Source organism: Gossypium arboreum, chromosome 2 (genome assembly GCF_025698485.1).
Source record: "Gossypium arboreum isolate Shixiya-1 chromosome 2, ASM2569848v2, whole genome shotgun sequence".
NCBI classification, from domain to species: Eukaryota; Viridiplantae; Streptophyta; class Magnoliopsida; order Malvales; family Malvaceae; genus Gossypium; species Gossypium arboreum.
This window is the reverse complement of record NC_069071.1, coordinates 3,407,747-3,425,991: the sequence shown is the minus strand read 5'-3', so window position 1 is coordinate 3,425,991 and position 18,245 is coordinate 3,407,747. Positions and strand designations below refer to the sequence as shown.

The following is an 18,245-nucleotide window of genomic DNA, read 5'->3' as shown; positions in this document are numbered from 1 at the left end:
ATTATCAAAATAATTAAAATTTCATAAGCTGATATCACCCTTTTATACCAAATACCAAACCCATTTTAAATTTGGACCTATTTGCAAACAATTATTTATAAAATTAAAGATTACTTAGCAAATGCTAATTATTTAATTAGTCCAACACCAACCTTATGTTTTAGGCTAAGAAAATTGTTCATTTTTGTCTTCAATTTGTGCAGGCCAAATATGGGGTCAAATTAAGTTGGTGGTATTGATTAAATTTTTAACTTTTGATGGGGGAATGAGTCGAAAAATTTATATAAATTCAATTGATATTGTTGTTATAAATTTTTTTGAAAATTTTTATTTAATGTAAAATCAAAAAATTCTATATAATAATAAAATAATCACAAAAATAAAAAATAACAATATTTAATTATATTTAGTGAAAATTAATTTTAATTACTCCCAATCCTATTGAAAATCAAAAGCAAATTCTTGGCACTCCCCAATACCATATTATAAAGAAAAAATACGCCAATACACATTACACGTACGAGAAAAAACCATAACACACGTGTGAACCACTCCCCTTGCCATGCAACAAAAAGGAAAAGAAAAGAAAAACGCCATCTGCCACCGGTCGCCGTCGTCAAGGCCGCCATGCACTGGCCCAAACCACCACCTGATCTTTCCACGACAAGAATATTCCGGCGTCAGGGCATTGTGTCATCGACCAACCATCTTTATACCTTCTCAACAAGGCGCGTACATCATCACAGACTTCATCACTCAAACCCACAGGACTGAACCCACTTGCATGGAACCGCCTTGACCAACGCGCGGCTGGTTCACGCCTCTCTATCGACTCTGCCGGCGAACAAGCCACTAAGTCAACGATGGCCCGGCCGGCGGCTCGTTCAAGCATCAACTTTTCGTTGCTTGTTCTATTGAAATTTTCATCTAAAGCTTCAAAATAAACCCTGAACCATCTTAAACATTCGTGGAAACCTTTAATGAACTCGACCCCATCGACACCGATATCGAGATCGGCTTCTTCTTCTACGACGGTGATTACCCTCGGTTGTAATCGCCGGAAACTCGATATAACGATGTCCCGACGAGTATCCATGATCGAATGTAATGTGCCAACACAGTTGATGGCTAAAGCTTCATCGTCTTTAACATCAAGGTTTGATAAATCTAAGTCATATAAATCACCGGTATGGTGTACAACATTGAATTTAAAAGGAACTCCCATTAATCTAGCGAATTTTTCCATCCTTTTACCTATTTCTTTCATCACTTTTTGGACGGCGGCTCCACCGCCGGATGTTGAAACGCCGCCGTTTTTGTTGGTGACGATAGTTGTAAGCCTTAAACTCGGCGTATCGTCACTACGGGTAGCTAGGGCTTCGAGTAAAGTAGGCCATTGAGTGCAATATGTATTGCTTATATCAATTATATGTAATTTACTTTCACCTTCAAAAGCTTCCATGATTGCACCATTACAAGCAACATGACCAAAAGTAGTCCATGGACTTACCTCTTGAAATTTCAATACCATCTTCCTCGTTGATTCAAACGAACATGTTTTCTCCGATACCGATGATAAAGTCCGGTAACAACGCTCACCGGAATCCGTCATACGACTGAACAAAGCTTGAAGAAAATAAGAACTCAGCTTTTGATCAATATCACCGTAAGGTGAACCAAGTTCATTCAACATCCACATCAACTGTTGAACACGTCCACTGTTCCGATCAGCAATAGCCGTCGCCGTTTCCAACAACACATCGGTTGCCCACTTGCCGGAGAAATCAAAGTTGTTCAAATCACGAGCTGGAGATGAAAAAGAAAAAGCAGCAGTTGAATAATCAGAAGATTCAAAAGCATGAGTAGTGGTGGGGGTGGAAGTGTTAGTGGGAGTCGTAACGGCTGCTACTCCTCCACTACCACCACCTCCGCCGCCGCCGACGGAGGAAGAATGGGTATGGGGTTGATTTTGTTGCTGGTAAGGATAATAAGGGTAATAATTCCTAGAAGAAGACGAAGAAAAGTCTTCTTCATCCATGAAAACGTTGAAGCATTCTTCGTTATCTTCTTCTTCTTGATGATGATGATGGTAACGATGGTTTTGTTTTGAAGATCGAGAACTGCTTGATGTTCTACTAGAATTCAAAGATTGATCAGATGATTGAAGACTTACTAACCTAAACAAAGTATCCATCAAAAAAACATGAAAAACAAGACCCACATCAATGAAAATTTTAAGACTTTGGATTTAAGGTTGTCGGGGCAAGGGAACAGCTATAACAGTGATGAGAGTTTATGTTTTTTTTTTTTTTTGTTCTAACAGTATATACTAGATTGAAGAAGGGGGGGGGATCTTAAAACTATATGATTTTGCTAATTGGGTTTTAAAATAAAAATAAAAATAAATAGAATTAAGAAAAAGAAAGTAAAGAGGGCTGGGGGAATCTATGTCGTGACAGTCAAAATTATGCTTTTCTTTTTGTATAATCGATGGAGGTGGCCGGTTAGTGGTGATGCCTTCTTTTTCTAGCTTAGCTTATTTCTTTTAGGGCATGCTTTTGTTTTTTTTTTTAATTCCATGGAGGAATTGACTCATAGGGGCTTTATTAGTATTTTTTGGGTTTTATTTTTTTATTACTATTTTAATTTTTATCGAATCATTCTGTTGAATAAAATATCAGTTTAATAAAAATTTAATCGACTTTTAAGCTAACTATTTAGAATTAAAAAAATCGACAATTTAACTAATTTTTAAATTTTTAAAATATAATTTTGATGGAAAAGTGGAGAAAATAAATAAATATCATGAGATGGATTAGTTGGATAACCTTATTTTTAATATAATAATCACTTATATAATAAATTATGATATAACTATCCTTTTAATTTAATATAATTTTTTATTTTATAATATTATTAATAAGTTCAAATTATTACTTTGGTTTATCAATTTAGACCTATTAACAAAAAGAAAACAATCAAATTATGTCAAATTATATTAAAATGGATTAAATTATAAATTTCAACATAATAGAGGGCTAAAACTAGAATTAAACCCTAAGTTTTCATAATGTATATTTTAAGATAGAGAGAGAGAAATGGGTATAGATTGAAGTGAGTGTAGGCGTGCGAAATGGGGGGGGTTAAGAAAGAGAGTAAAAGAGGGTAAAAGCTGCCGGCGTGCATGGGCAGCACCAAAACCCACCACCACCATTATCATCATCATCATCAATCCAATACAATACAATACCCCCATTCTCTATTCACATTCTTTGCCTCCTAATCCCTTACAAAACCCTGCCAATTTTTATACTTTTTTTTTACCCTATTTCTATACTAATTTATTATATTACACTATATCCCATACTCTCCCAATTTGTCATTATAATAAAACTATTATATACTATATTCCATTGCAAAACACTACTACCCTTTCCCAGGGGCATATGCATTGTACCCTTGCTTTCCTTTTTCCTTTCTTTTATCATCCAATAGTATATAGAACTTATTGGTTCGAGATCTTCCCGTATTTGATAGTTATATTGAGTTTTGATAAAATTTCAAGTAAGGTTAAATTAGACCCTTTAAACAGGGGAATAAAGCTTTTCCAGCAACATTGTTTTTTTATTTACAAGATTCGAACTTAAAACCTTATTCACAAAACTTTCTATAACAATTCAAGTTTGATTTATAACTAATTTTTTATGTTATAATTTTATTCTCTATAACAACAACAACAATCATAAAGTATAAAGTATACTCTTTATTAAAATAGATCTCTATAATAATCCATTGTCTTAAATTTTAGTAAAATTAATTTTATTCTTAAGTGAAATAAAAACAATAAATTTTAATTAAAATATTTTTCAATAAAATATTTAAATTTTATATAAAAATATACTAATTATATTTTTACTAAATGATAATAATCTCTAATAAATAAAATTATTTTTATAAATTTTATCAAAATATAATCTAAATCTTAAATTTTGTTATAGGTATTTGAATGTTATTATAAATATATAACATCTTCTTCTCTATAACATCCAAAATTTTAACGATTAAATAAAGTCATTATAGAAAAGATTAACCGTACCTTCCAATATTATCTAGCATAATTTTCTCCATCCACATAAATCAAACCCGAAATCATAATTTAAAATATTAATCTTTCACTATCACTGTCCCCCAAAATCTTGCAAATCAAAATATCAAAACTCTTCCCCCTAATGATTTCACCACCTTTAAAACACACACATACACATATATTCATGCATATATCTATATAACCTTGAACTAAGGGTTGGGAAAAGAGAGATTTATGGTGTGTAAATATATTGTTTGTGTATTGGAAGGTTCCCAATTTTTGTCCTTTATCTTTGGGGGGGGGGGGGGGGTCAAGGCAAAATAGTAGTAGGTGAAGGGGTATGAGAAGAGAGATTTAGGGTTTAGGGTTAGGGGTAGGAGTGTTTATTATGTTGTTTTATTTGTTTCTCCAATGTGAAGGGGTGGCTTAGGCTATGCATTTATTTTGCTGTGGAGATATTCTCATGTGTTGTTCTTTCTTTGTCGTCCTCGATTTTGTTCAACAATCATTAGGGGGAAATTGCTGGCTTTCGACCCTTTGTCCCTAGTCAAGATGAGCGCTTGCAGACAACTACTGATTTCAACCTATTTTTCTTATACCTTCCATTTCACCATATGTATACTCAGTAGTACTTATGGGGTTCTGATTTTGATTTTGTATATAGTAAAAAAAACAAAGAAATAAAATAAAGTAGTGTTGGAACTCAATTCCCGAGAACCAAAGTAAATTTTTTCCTGTTCAAAATGTTCCAAGTTGCCAACCCCATTGCCCAAACCTATCTAGCTAACTTAATTAGGATTTAATATAATTAGTTAAATAGTTTAACTATTACTTTAAAAAAAACATTTAATGCATATTTTTAATATATCAAATTTTCTGTGATACAATGATAGTGCAAATGAATTAGATGATAATATATTATAAAAAAAATTAAAGTTAAATCAATTTAACTTCATTTTTAAAGATGGAACGTTATTTAATTTATTGATAATATATAAAATTATACGTTATTAATATATTAAATATTAAATTTTATTATGACTAACATTTTCACATATATATTATAAAGTTCTGAGTTGATGTCACGAGTTAATCATATATCAATTCAATTGAGAAAAGATAAAAATATTCTTAAATATGGAGCAGCTGTAAAACTTGTGGCCAACAGCTATCCTCTTTATCGATCTACGAATGTGGAAGATTAATTATTGGGTTCGCTCTGGTACATACCTTGAGAAATCAATAAAAAAATACATTTACTTTTCAAAATAAATTGTATTACTTTGAGGGTGCTTTTATTATTTTATATTTTATATATAAAAAATATTTATAATAAAATTTGAACTTATGCCTCATGAATTTGACATTCATATTTTATCATTCAATTAAAGCTTCATCTATTACTTAAATAAACTTTTTACAAATATATTTATTACATAAATTTATTTTTCACCTATAATATGAATGTCTCATAATCTAATATATATATAAATAATAAAAGACTAAAATATAATAATATAATATAAAGACTTTGAAAGCTTAAACCATGGGATGTTTGATGGAGTTGTGGGGGCCAAATTTTGTTCACATGATTTTTGCTTTTTAGGATTATAGAAACAAGACTGTGAGGTGAAATGTCACACTACCTCAACCATAAAAGAAATTTTGCTTTAGATTATTTGGGAAGGTGATGATGGCCAACTTGTTAATTTTCTAACACCTTTTTTTATTTTTATTGTGTTTTTTTCCCTGTTTCATTAGTTTATTGTTTTGATACCTTATAAATTGCATAACTGAAAAAAGCAACTTTAAACTTAATATTTTTTAAATTCCATAAAGTACGTTTGATATACTCGAATCCCAAATTCGTATAATCTTACTCTTAAACAAGTAATGTTTGAATTTACTAAGAGAATGAGATTAATTGATTGAAAAGCCCATTCCAACTTAATGTAGAAAATACGAAAATAATTTATCAATATCGATTTAATCAAGTCTTTAAACCAATATTATTCAATTAAGTCGGGTTAGTTAAATCAATTATAATGAATAATTCAACTTATAGGTGATTAAATTAAAATAAGTCAAATTGATCGATTATTTGATCTATAAATTTTAATAACTAAAATTAACTTAATTTTTAAATGTATAGAAAATTTTTAACCAAAACCCAAAACGATTTCCATTTGTGCTATCATACTTTAAAAAAAAGATTTGATAAATCGACTGACGTTAAAATCAGTTCAGTTAAATTAATTATGACTTAAATTGGTAAAATCAAATTTTCTATCATGATATATTTTTTTAGCTATTCATCTAATTGAGTTGAATTGTCTTAGTTTGCACTTTACACCTTTATTTTCCTTTTTGAATAGTCTACCATATCTCTTAACCACACAAGTCTGATTTATAAAAGAAAAATGATAAAATTTGTGGAATCCAAAAAACCTTTATTTCCCCATACCTTGATAGAATGATGGATGAAAATAATAAGGTCAAAAGCAAAAACTGTCACAGTCTTATGTTAATAAAAGAAGGACTAAGATGTAAAAGAAAGAAAAGAAAAGAAAAAAAGAAGTAACTGTGAGTCTGTGTGACCACAGAAAGGACATGGTTTCTGAGTTAGTCAATCAAATTTTTGCCTGAAACATGCTTTCCTCATGGCCTTTATACAAAACATTAACCCCACCATAACCTGAGCTAATATCAAAAGAAGTATATAATATATATATATGTATGCACCAAAGTTATGAGCTATATTATATATATATATATACATCAAACCTGGCCAAAGATAACTTTAGTGGACCTGCAAAAAAAAAATATAAGATGGGGTTTGTTTTTGCCTGACATGGCTTAACACCATTAGTCACCAAAGCTGTAGTTGCAGTTGGACCCCCCCTCCCCCAACCTCTCACTTTCCCTTTCCCTTTCCCTGACTTTTCTTTTGCAACTAATCTGTTTGATTACTATATACATTTATTTTTTCTCATTGATGATGTTTATGAGGCCCCTACCTGTTGGATTAATAACTAAGAGTTCCTTAAGATCTGTCTTAAGTACTTTCGGTTTTCAATCATAAAACCGATACCTATGAGATTCGAATGAATTAATTTCATGGGAAAAAGACACCAAATTTTTGTTTCCACAATCTTATGAGAAACAAGTTGTTGATCAATAGTGGAAAAAAAGTAGCAGGTGTTAAAACTTGAAGGACAATGGAAAAGAAAAGAGGAAAAAGCAAATTTCTACCTCTTCTAAAGTTGGGTAGAAAATCAGCTTTAAAGCAAAAAGCAGCCTGCCCTTCTTCTTCTTATTCTGAAGAGTTTGAGTAGATACATACAATCAAAGACAGCTTGAAAGATGAATTCTGAATTGACATACTCATTATGTTATCAGAAACTGTAAAAAAAAAAGGAGAAAAAAAGAAAAAGAAAAAAAAAAGAAGATAAAAGATAAAAAAGTGAGAAATAATAATAATACACAATCCATCAAGAAAAGGAAAAAAGGCACATCAGCTTGACATGGATGTTACATGTGCAAGTTTATACTATTATGTATAATAAATATTATAATGAAAGGGATTAAAAGTATGTCATATGTTGTACTATTTTTCAGTTCATTGTGTAATATATCTTAATCTAAAAAATTATATGAACGAGAACACAAGTATATTTTCAGTTGATAAACAACAAGATAATGTTTTATTTAGTAAATTTGTGTAAATTTTCTGTTCTTACCAAAGTTAACATCAATGCATAAAATAATATTCCAATTCATCTGAAGCTATATTTCCATCTTTCTTTTCCAGTTTTAGTTTTAATAATCATTTTTATTCAGAAAATGATTTGGAGGAGATGGGTAACAAAGGAAATCTTAAAGCTGCAATCATATAAGCTTAAAAAGGGTGACAAACTCACCGACGATGAAGATAATTAAAGAGTTTTGCTGTGGAAGAATATGTTTAAAACCCATTCTTTACTTACAGAATGATTGATTCAAGCTTTCACCGAAAGTTGACAATCATTTCCAATAAAGAAGTTTTTTCCCCCAGTAAAAGAACAGAAAAAAATATTGTCCAGAAAAGCACTGAAAATCAGCTCATGAAGTTGTGGTTAGACAACGTCAAGAATGACATTTTAAGTTGGAAATTACTATTGGCTAGCAATGTCACTAAATAGAAGTGGTCCATATTGGCTATTTCTAGCTACTCTACGAGTTAGAAAAAGGCATTCATTCACAAAAGTGTTTTTTCTTTGTAATGCATAAAACTAATATGGGGAAGATAGTGTCAACTGGAAACATCCAAAAACTTCTCCTACTGAATGATAAAAAAAAACTGACCTGTTTAGTTGAGAATTCTGCAGCTGGTGGGCCACCAATTGTCTGTCTTTTATCCAACTGCCATATAATCATATTGTCTTCTCTGGATCTTGACGTAGAGCAATGAGCAAAGATTCTATGAGTGAATAGCAAAATGGAGAAAACATAAGTACTTTGGAAATGCATTTGTAAGATGTCAGATAATTGAGTGTCAAATGGACCATCTTTTTTTCTTTTAAATGCACAAACCTCAGAGATTTGATAGATTTTAGGATGATCTGATTTCCACTGTCTTTTATATAGTGTTTTGTTTTGTAAGTACAGAAGTAGTAACCATTTCCAATTCTCTAAATGCTAACTCAGCAGCATAATCCCTGCTGATGCCAATCCAACCTGAGAAAACTGGTAATCTGTTTGATGTGTGGAGGATGTGGCTAATAAATACCTTATGGGCTGACAATTGTTGACATTAAAAATAAGCTTAACATGTAACTGATTGCGTGGACAATACTGTATGCAATTAATCACTGCATAGTTCATCAGTCTCACAACCCTATACTAGATATATGGCAGGACCTTGAGTTTACAGCATAATTGTCAATCAATTAGTAAAAGGATCCAAGTAATGCATGTAGCAAGCACAGTATGACCCCTACCAAATGAAATCTAGAAAGGAATTTCCATCCTGACTTGTCAGTGTGCAGTTCGAGAAAGGTATGAACTCATTCCACAAGTTCAGATACATTATTCTGTAGTACAGAATAGATGGTTTTAATGAAAGCTGCAGCAGTATGAGAATTAATCATATTCTCAAGGAAAACTCCTATATGAAAATATGGCATACAACTTATTCACGAAAAATTGCTAAAAGACGGTCACGCTTACCTGACATCTGAACCTGTTGTGAACCAGTCAAAAGGGATCACCAGCATGTGGCAAGCATGCAATGTGTCAAAAGTTAACCTCTTCTATAGCAATGAACTGAGAATGAGCATTGATGGAGCTCCACATTGGTTCAAATCGTGCAGGAAATTGTATGAACGCAAGTAAAATTATGGTGGTCACAGAAGGCCATACACATGGGATGTCCCAACAAATGCTAGAGCAGGTATACAGAATTGTAATTTTTAAATACATTATTGAAAACGGGAAATGTACCTTGGGTCCCAACTAGCATTTTGAAAGAAACTGGTTTGGAAGAAACAAGAAGTACAGAATGGAAAAGAAACCAGAAAACTTAGAAAACACATCCAATTTCATGGAAATAAAAGTTCAGAGAAAGAGAGATCATTTAGACGAAATCAGTTTCTTATAATTGAATAACAGGGAATAAAAGTGTTATCTTATGAGAACTGAAAGGAAAAAAAAATCTGATCCATATTCATTACAACTTCATTTATACGACCAAAGATACAAGTGAAAGGAAGGATGCTGATTTTTCCTTCCTCTTCTTTTTACCGCCTTATTTCACAATGCTGATTTACACTACCTCTACCAGCATATCCATTGTATATAAGCATGGTTCTTACTGACAGAAAAATGAAATCTGAGTTCTTCCATTGAATCTCTCACTCCAAAGCACAATCTCCATCATTTAAAACAGGAGTTAAGCATTATTGAAAAACACCAAGAAGACAATTGTTTTAAGTTCTCCACCTGTAACTTTCCCTCTTATTGTTATAGAAACTGCTGATACTGTCTCACTCCGCTACTCCTAGCCTTTTAAATACTTAACAATCCCAACCACGGCTTCAGATTCTACTGTTCCAGTACCTGGATTGCTATATCAAGGCCCAACCTTATCCTGGAATTGAAAGAAATACAAATTGATCAGCTTTGGAGAAGAAAGTAACCTGGAAAAGCGAAAGAGACTAGAATAAAGAATCTCAGAATTAGGGGTCCAGAAACTAACATTATCTTCATCCTCAGCGGTATTCTCACCTTTTCCCTTCTCTGCCTCTCCCGCTCCCTCTTCCTCTTCCTCTTTATTGGGTTCCATGTGTGGAATCACAAATATTGTGACTAATTATTTTAATCTCCTCCTGCACAAGTAATGGAAGGAAAACACTCAGAAATTAGGCTTGGAACAGAAGGTATCTAGTGGCAAAACCTTCTGATACAGATGCTTAAACGCTACAGGGACATTCCAGAGGCATTACAATCACCACAAGCAGAATTGTCCATTACAAACAAATATTCAGTTGCAAATTAGACATGATTAAAATTTAAAAGGGATGCAGTAGCAAATATAGCTCAAACAAACATGCAAAGATTTATAGTAAAGAGAAACAGATTTTGACCTCAATATCATCTTTTCTCTATACAAAAGTTAACAAAAATAAAATGCATGAATATCAACTAAACAGCTAACAATTTATAATTGGAAAAATAAGGGGAGCTGGCATTTGTATTAAAGAAGCAACCAACCATGCTGCTGATGTTAAGCATGTGCTAACATGGAAAAATGCAGAAACTTGACAAATCAGTAATGACATAAAGAATACTAGACACAAAAACTCACCAGAGGTTGATCATTCTCATCGACAGGAACCTTCTCCATAGCTGATACTATGAACATCATCAGAAACTGCACGTTTGATGTTTATATGATTTGCAGAGTTGTAGAGGATGAAAGACCGGGAGTCATTTGTGTGAAGGTCACTGTTTACATACTAACAACACTTTTCCTGAGTGAACAACTTAAAGTCCATTTTCAAAAGACTTTAACCACATGGATTCACTTCCTCTCCCAGTAACAGCTGAATCACCACCTTGAATCATAAATTCCTACAAACTACAAACCAGTAGGTATAACTTCATTAGCTTGAGTCAACCTATTAAGCCAAGTAATGACGAAAGATAGAATTTGAGCTGCACAATTGTCACCATACTGAATATTTCTATTGAAGGCCACTCCATTGTAGTAACCACAATCACAATGAGTGACGAAGTTCTCACATGTCCTTACAGTTATGTCAGTGTGTCCTCATAAGAAATTCAATGTTAAAACAGACCAAGGCTCGAATTGTTTAGAAATCTTAGAGTCATTTTCTACGTGCTATAAACTCATCGCGGATCTAAAACAATGACTAAGAATCGAAAGCCGTGATCATCTCCATCGGGAGATATCCTTTTCCCACTTTCTAGATAATTAATATAACAATTCTCATATGAGATTAACACTATCAACTGATTGATGTAGACTGATAGTTATTGTAGGTCATTACCACCACCAATGTCTAATCAACAAATCAACACCAAAACGTCACTAAAGGAGTACCAGTAAAACAAGCAACAAATGAAAATAAAAAGATGCAGATTATTATACCGAAGACCTTGCCATTCTTCGTGCATTACTGATATATATTAAATGGCGTAAGTCCAGGACTAAATAAGAAAAACCATAAAAAAATAGAAAATTAAAATGATGCTAGTCGATAAGCATAAATTTTAATAGAGATATAAACAAATGTAAAGCAGAGAACGAGGCATACCGGCGTTTGAAAATTGTCCCATTTTCTTTAGACTAAGCGCCGTCGCCCCAGTCCGTCTTCGTCATGAACATTCGATCTTTACAGTGCTGTTTCTTTTCCCATCTTCGCGAAGCTTTTCAGGGATGATACTGTGTTAGGATTTCTGGTTTCGAATAGCTTTGTATTGTTGGAATTAAATGAAACTGAGTTTGGCGAGATTGCTAGGGTTTATGATTTGGGGATCTTAGTAGGGTTTTGACAATCGACGATTTGAGTCAGCCGGTGAGTTCTCTGATTGGCGGTTCTGGTAATTAGTTAATTACCAACCTTTTGAATTGGCAAGTAATACCACCGTTTAATTCCTGTTAGAAAAGAGTAAATTATATAGTTGATCACTCAACTTTCATAAATTTTTATTTTGGGTATCAAAAATAAAAATTTACAATATAAACACTGCCGTTACATAGTTTTATAATTTAATCAATAAGGTTATATGCTTTTATTCTTTTAGTCGTCTGTTGTTAATTTATCGCTAAAATACTCATTTTAATCACTCAAATTTAGTAAATTTTTATTTTAATAGCTCAATTTTTTTTTAAATTCAACTTTTATAGAGAATTGAGTTATTCAACTATTAAAATAAAACCCAAATTTCTCACATATAACTTAATTACATGTAAAAACTTAAATTTTCCCTATAAAAATATAATAATTTTCTTGATATTTTCTCTTTTATTGAAAACACTAAAATTAATTCTAAAACAAAAAATAAAGGAATTAAAAGATAAAATCAGTTTCACAAATCAACCAGCATATCCTTACCCAAATCCTCAATTTTATCCTTAAAACGAAATTTCCTAAGAATCAAAATCTCCTTTATAATAAAATAAATAAAGTACCTTTAGAAACAGAGACGTAGTTAAGGGTTGGTAAGGCTCTAGTCCTATTAAAAATTTATATTAATAAAATAAAATTACACTTTTATCATCTTAAAATGATAAAAATTTAATTTAATCTTTTAAAATTATAAATATATAAGCTATTAAAATAGTAAAAATTATATTTTACTATCGTAAAATTATAATTTAATTTCATAAAAAAATTATAACTTCACCCCTTCTTAAAAATATAATATTTTTTAATCCATTTATCTTTTTCAGCCCCCGTTCTACAGCCGTTAGGCGTTCCTTACCGCAGAAAAACTATACATCTTTTTCTTATTTTATTCATTAATTCACCGACAAATCAAATTACACCAAATTTCAACCATCAAGTATAAACCATGATCATTATATTTCATAAAAATCAACTCACTGTATATCAATAATAATTGAACTATACATAAAAATCAGTAGCAATTGTAGTTAGTAAAGATCGTCCTACCATTTCTTTTCTTCCCAGAAAACCAGTGAAAACAGAAGGAGACTTAAATGGCAAGAAGGTACTGTTACAACGATGTTCTACCATTAATAGCCATGGTTACAGCAGTATCCACAAATGTAGGTGTAAACATCTTGTTCAAAGAAGCAACATCAAAGGGTATGAATCAATATATCTTCATTACATATTCTTATGTTGTTGCAGCTCTTGTTCTTCTCCCTTTATCCTTTATTTTTCCCAGGTAATTTCTTAATATACCATCCAATTTTCTTTTCACACAGTTTATGATCTATCCCGACATACCATTGAAAACTTTTGCTTCTTTTTAATGCAGAAGAGCAACGGTTCCCTCATTGAAATATTTCTACCTTGGCTCTAGATTGTTCCTTATTGGGCTTATTGGGTATGTGTTCATATATTTTCTTTCGCCAATTTGAAGATGGAAATGTGAAAATTAAGATTTTTCTCGGGCAGGTTTTTAGCTCAAATATGTGCATACAAAGGTATAGCTTATAGCTCCCCAACTCTAGCTTCTGCAATGAGCAATCTGGGACCAGCTTTTACCTTCATACTTGCTATGCTTTTCAGGTTTCTTCTTAACCCTAAAACTTAAGAAAATGGAAAATCGATTCGAACGTAGTACTCGATTATGCTTTTTTCTCGATTCGGCTCGGTTTGGATTTGGGTTATAGCAAAACAAAAGGGTCAAAAGTTTTTAGAAGAGCTGAAAATGCAAATTTTCATTTAAGCAAAGAGATTAAATTGGAGGGTAAATTACACCCAACGTTACTAAATTATGAATAAGTTTATGTTTTAATCACTCAATTTTAAAAAGTTATAAAATAATCACTGAATTATTCGAAAATTTTCATTTAAGTCATTAGGTTGTTAATTTTTTTAAAAAAGGTTTGGTTAGTGATTTTCATGTAACAATCCGTACGATAAATTAATACCCATTAACGAGTAAAAGAACATACCTTAAATCTAAGTTGATCTAACGGTCAATGTTTGAGATCAACGAAAAAACTTATTTAGATATTGGTTCGCAAATTTGTAACGTTCAAAAAAAAAAGAGAATAAGAGGTTTTGATTAGTGAAAGTTGTGCAAACAAAAAATGCCGTACAACAATAATTTGAACAATCCAATTACTTAAATAAAATTTTCAAATAATTTAATAATCATTTTGTAACTTTTAAAGTTCAGTAACCAAAACATAAATTTACTATTTTTAAATTTAAATTAATAAGAATTTTAAAACTTTAATTAAAATTTTCAGAAGCTTAATGATAAATTTTAAAATTTGTTAGGGGCATTAGTCCCTTTTTGACTCCGTTTATCTCCACCCCTGCTCTAGCCTATTTATCGACTTGCCTCGTTCATAATTATTAAAAACCAAAATAAATATCAAAATCATAAATAAATTTTGATACAATATGCAATGTTATACATCAACTTTAATTTGATATAATTGTAGTTATTAAATTTTAATTTCTGTTTATGTTTCATATTTCACTAATTCCGTTATTTGTGATACAATTAAGGACAATTAATCACACCTTAATATCTTTAATCAATTTCACATAGTTTTGATTGGTATAATAACAAATTTAACCCTTGATGTTAACGTATTTTGTTAATTCATTCTTGATTCTAAATAATTCAACAAATTTAACCTCAACATTTACACATTTACAAAAATATTGCGGGATAAATTTGTTAAACCATGACCAAATTGATAAAATATGTAAATTACGATAACTAAATTTGAAATCATAACAATAAAATTTATGTAAAATCAATGAAAAAAATTAACCTTGTGATTAATTGCTCGCTCTTACTCACTTTTGAAATTGAAAAGAACTGAAGAAGTCTTTTCACTGTTTTTTTTTTATTTAGGCAAAAATAATTCATATTTGTTTGTTTGTTTTTAACTTAATAAAATGTCATGTTAGCAATTTATACATAGTTTAATGAAAATTTGTGCCACGGGTTAGTAAAATATGAAAGTTGAACCAAATTAAAGTTTGATATATACAAATACACTAAATTAAAATTGAAATATAACATTATAAATTGTAGCAAAGTTGATAAGTCAACCTAATTCTTTGTTTTTCTCCCTTTCATTTGAAACTATAATTAACAAGATTGGAAAAAGTAGCCTTAAGAAGCTCAAGCAGTCAAGCTAAAATCATGGGGACCATAACATCAGTATCAGGAGCATTACTAGTTGTTCTTTACAAAGGCCCCAAAGTTTTACTTCAGAGCCCCCTGGAAAGTTCAGAGGCAAATTGGATCATTGGTGGGATCTTACTCTTTTTTGCTTATCTTCTGTTTGCAATCCAGATGATTGCTCAGGTACATCATACATCTCTTTGGGCTCCTTAGATCCATTTTTTCTAAACTGAACTGAACTAAACTTGGGATTTCGAAAACTTCCTAGACCCTAGTTATGGAGATTTACCCAGCTGAGTTGATGGTTGCATTGTTTTACAACTTATGTGGGGCAATGGTATCTGCACCAGTTTCCTTAATACTAGAATTTGATTTGAGTTCCTGGATGCTAAGGCCTGGTGTTGCAGTTGTAGCAGTCCTATACTCAGTAAGAACTTGATGATTAACTACAATTTACTAATCGAGACATCTACATCGGTAAAAATATCATGAAATTTTTTGTATTAGGAGTTGAATTGTATTTACTTTTGTTAAATTATATATGTTAAATCAAAGAGTAATTTAGTATTTTTGTTAAAAATTTCATCTATTTCTACTGTTAAAAATTAGTCCCTGTATGTTAGTACGAGGAACAAAATTTTTTTTTACGATAGAATTAGATGAAATTTTCAACAAAAAGAACCGGCTTATCTATTTTAAAATAAAAAAAATATATATATATATATAATCTAATTTTTAATACATTGTAATTTTCACTAAATCCGAATTTGAGTAGCATAAATTTCTTTTGTCTATTTTTGTCTAGGGTGCTATCCAATCCTTTATGACACTTGTGATGACATGGGGCCTCCATTTGAAAGGACCTGTCTACATTGCAATTTTCAGTCCACTATCTATTGCCATTGCTGCTTTTATGAGTGCCATTTTCCTAGGTGATTCTTTACATCTTGGAAGGTACTAAAACTCTTTTTCCCTAGTTTGAGATACCAGTTTTTATAAGAATCATTTGAGATGCAATTTAAACACACATATATAGATGAATGTGTTAGAAATTCAAGAAAAAATAATAATTGTTTGTAAATATTAACTCTGTTATAATTTAGATTTATTTGATTCTTTTTAATAATACAGGAATTAAATTAATCAATTTAATACCATATATCTATCTAAATTTTGCAGCATAATAGGAGCAACTATTATATCAATGGGATTTTATGCTGTAATATGGGGACAATCAAAAGAAGATGAAAGGGTTTCATCTAATGGTAAGGCTCCTCTCTTGGAAGTGGAAGACTGCGAAGAATAGCTAAAATGATTCATGAAATCATCAAAAAGACTTGTTCAATGTCAATTGCAATATGAAAACACCATTTGGTGTTTTAAGTTCCCTCAAATTTTGGATTAAACCAGGTCCAATGGGTTATTTTTATGTGTTTTTTTTTATTAGATAATATCATAGTGGGGGTGTGAATTTGAACTTGTATTGTATAAAAAATTAAATAAACAAAGTTTGAGGTTTATTTAATCTTTTAATCCTTAGGATATCAATGTTAGACGCAATAGGATCACGTGACATGGAAAAAATAACTAAAACGAATATTTGAGCATGACAAAATATAAATACATGAATATATCAAAATCTTTAAAACACAAATTACTTGTCAAAAATTATTGGTGTCCAATGTATGAATTCTTAGTGAGAAATGTTTGAACACTCGAACAGAACACAAGCAAAAGAGTTAAAAGTAACTAAAGTGTTACATCACTTCGAATGACATCGCATGTGTTTTATTAACTGACAAATTTTTATAGATTTATATACGACAAATGTAAGATTTAGCAACTTGACCTTTGTTTAGGGGGATAATCTTTAAAAAAAAATTGACCAACTAATCACAAGCTCATTTAAAGGATTCGATTTTAGATTTTGGAGTTGTCTGTGATCATGATGGATTTTGGATTGCGGGGTTCACAAGGAATATTGGGCGTTGCTCAGCGACTATGGCAGAGCTATGGGGCATTCTGGATGGACTTCAAATTGCATAGAGTCTTGACATGAAGAATGTGATCCTTGAGATAGATAGTAAAGAAGCTATTCAATAAATTCAAGCAACTGGAGAGAAGCAGGATTACTCAGTAGTGATACACATCATTAAGGACTTACTTTAGTAAGATTAGACAATACGCTTAACACATGGGTTCAGAAAGGGCAACAGGATAGCAGATGGTATGACAAAGATGGCGTTCTCAATACCGTTAAGTAAAAATATATTCAAATAACCACCGGATAAAATCCTTCAAGTACTACATGAAGATCTTCTATAAATTTACATTGGATTAATCTCCTTTGTAAATATATATATATTAGTATTCTTCATAATGTGAGTGGAGATTAAGCATAAAATCTTTTCATGAAGCAAACTTTTTCATTGATGCATTTTAATGATTAATTAACTTAAAATCTGTTGCCTTTAGGAGTAAGGCATTTGAGAGCAACGGGATCTTGTTGTTATCCAAATAACATCATACACATCGAGACTATAGTAATCATAAGATGTGCTATTTTGACTGAGCTCATATGGTGATTTTACTTTTACTTCATGTAGCAGATTCATTCTTTAAACGTGACCTTGCAAACATTAGTGGTGATCATCAAATTACGTAAATATTTTATTTGTGTTCTTTTTTTTACTAATTGTTCTAGGCGAAGTTACAACATGCCATACAACACTTGCTAATAACCAAACCTTTTAATGAGTATCGGAACGAGTCATCAAACTTTAATTTTTAGTGTGATTCTAATTGTCTG

At 31.2% G+C, this 18,245-nt stretch overlaps 2 protein-coding genes and 1 long non-coding RNA gene across 3 annotated transcripts; 1 reads left to right on the top strand and 2 right to left on the bottom strand.

Annotated features, from left to right (window-relative positions):
* Nucleotides 1-459: 459 nt before the first annotated feature.
* On the bottom strand, nucleotides 460-2,476 carry LOC108467953 (protein SHORT-ROOT-like). Its single transcript, XM_017768783.2, has one exon. The coding sequence runs from the start codon at nucleotides 2,192-2,194 to the stop codon at nucleotides 617-619; it is 1,578 nt and encodes a 525-aa protein (XP_017624272.1). The 5' UTR covers nucleotides 2,195-2,476; the 3' UTR covers nucleotides 460-616.
* A 7,224-nt stretch (nucleotides 2,477-9,700) lies between these two features.
* LOC108469104 (uncharacterized) lies at nucleotides 9,701-12,258 on the bottom strand. The gene is made up of 4 exons (XR_001869041.2): nucleotides 11,905-12,258; nucleotides 10,932-11,204; nucleotides 10,323-10,452; nucleotides 9,701-10,214 (listed from the first exon to the last, which is right to left on the bottom strand). It is a non-coding gene; the product is annotated as an uncharacterized LOC108469104 (long non-coding RNA).
* A 1,363-nt stretch (nucleotides 12,259-13,621) lies between these two features.
* LOC108467834 (WAT1-related protein At4g15540-like) lies at nucleotides 13,622-16,961 on the top strand. The gene is made up of 5 exons (XM_053023681.1): nucleotides 13,622-13,851; nucleotides 15,409-15,619; nucleotides 15,705-15,863; nucleotides 16,242-16,390; nucleotides 16,616-16,961. Exons 1-5 carry the CDS (start codon nucleotides 13,802-13,804, stop codon nucleotides 16,740-16,742), a joined length of 696 nt encoding a protein of 231 aa, XP_052879641.1. The 5' UTR covers nucleotides 13,622-13,801; the 3' UTR covers nucleotides 16,743-16,961.
* Nucleotides 16,962-18,245: the final 1,284 nt, after the last annotated feature.

Excerpts from the sequence above, each read along its gene's own strand:
- LOC108467834 (XM_053023681.1), top strand. The coding sequence starts at position 13,802 with ATGAGCAATCTGGGACCAGCTTTTACCTTCATACTTGCTATGCTTTTC. Across the intron at positions 13,852-15,408 it reads ATACTTGCTATGCTTTTCAG|ATTGGAAAAAGTAGCCTTAA; the intron begins GTTTCTTCTTAA and ends ATAATTAACAAG. Across the intron at positions 16,391-16,615 it reads GATTCTTTACATCTTGGAAG|CATAATAGGAGCAACTATTA; the intron begins GTACTAAAACTC and ends TAAATTTTGCAG.
- LOC108467953 (XM_017768783.2), bottom strand. The coding sequence starts at position 2,194 with ATGGATACTTTGTTTAGGTTAGTAAGTCTTCAATCATCTGATCAATCT.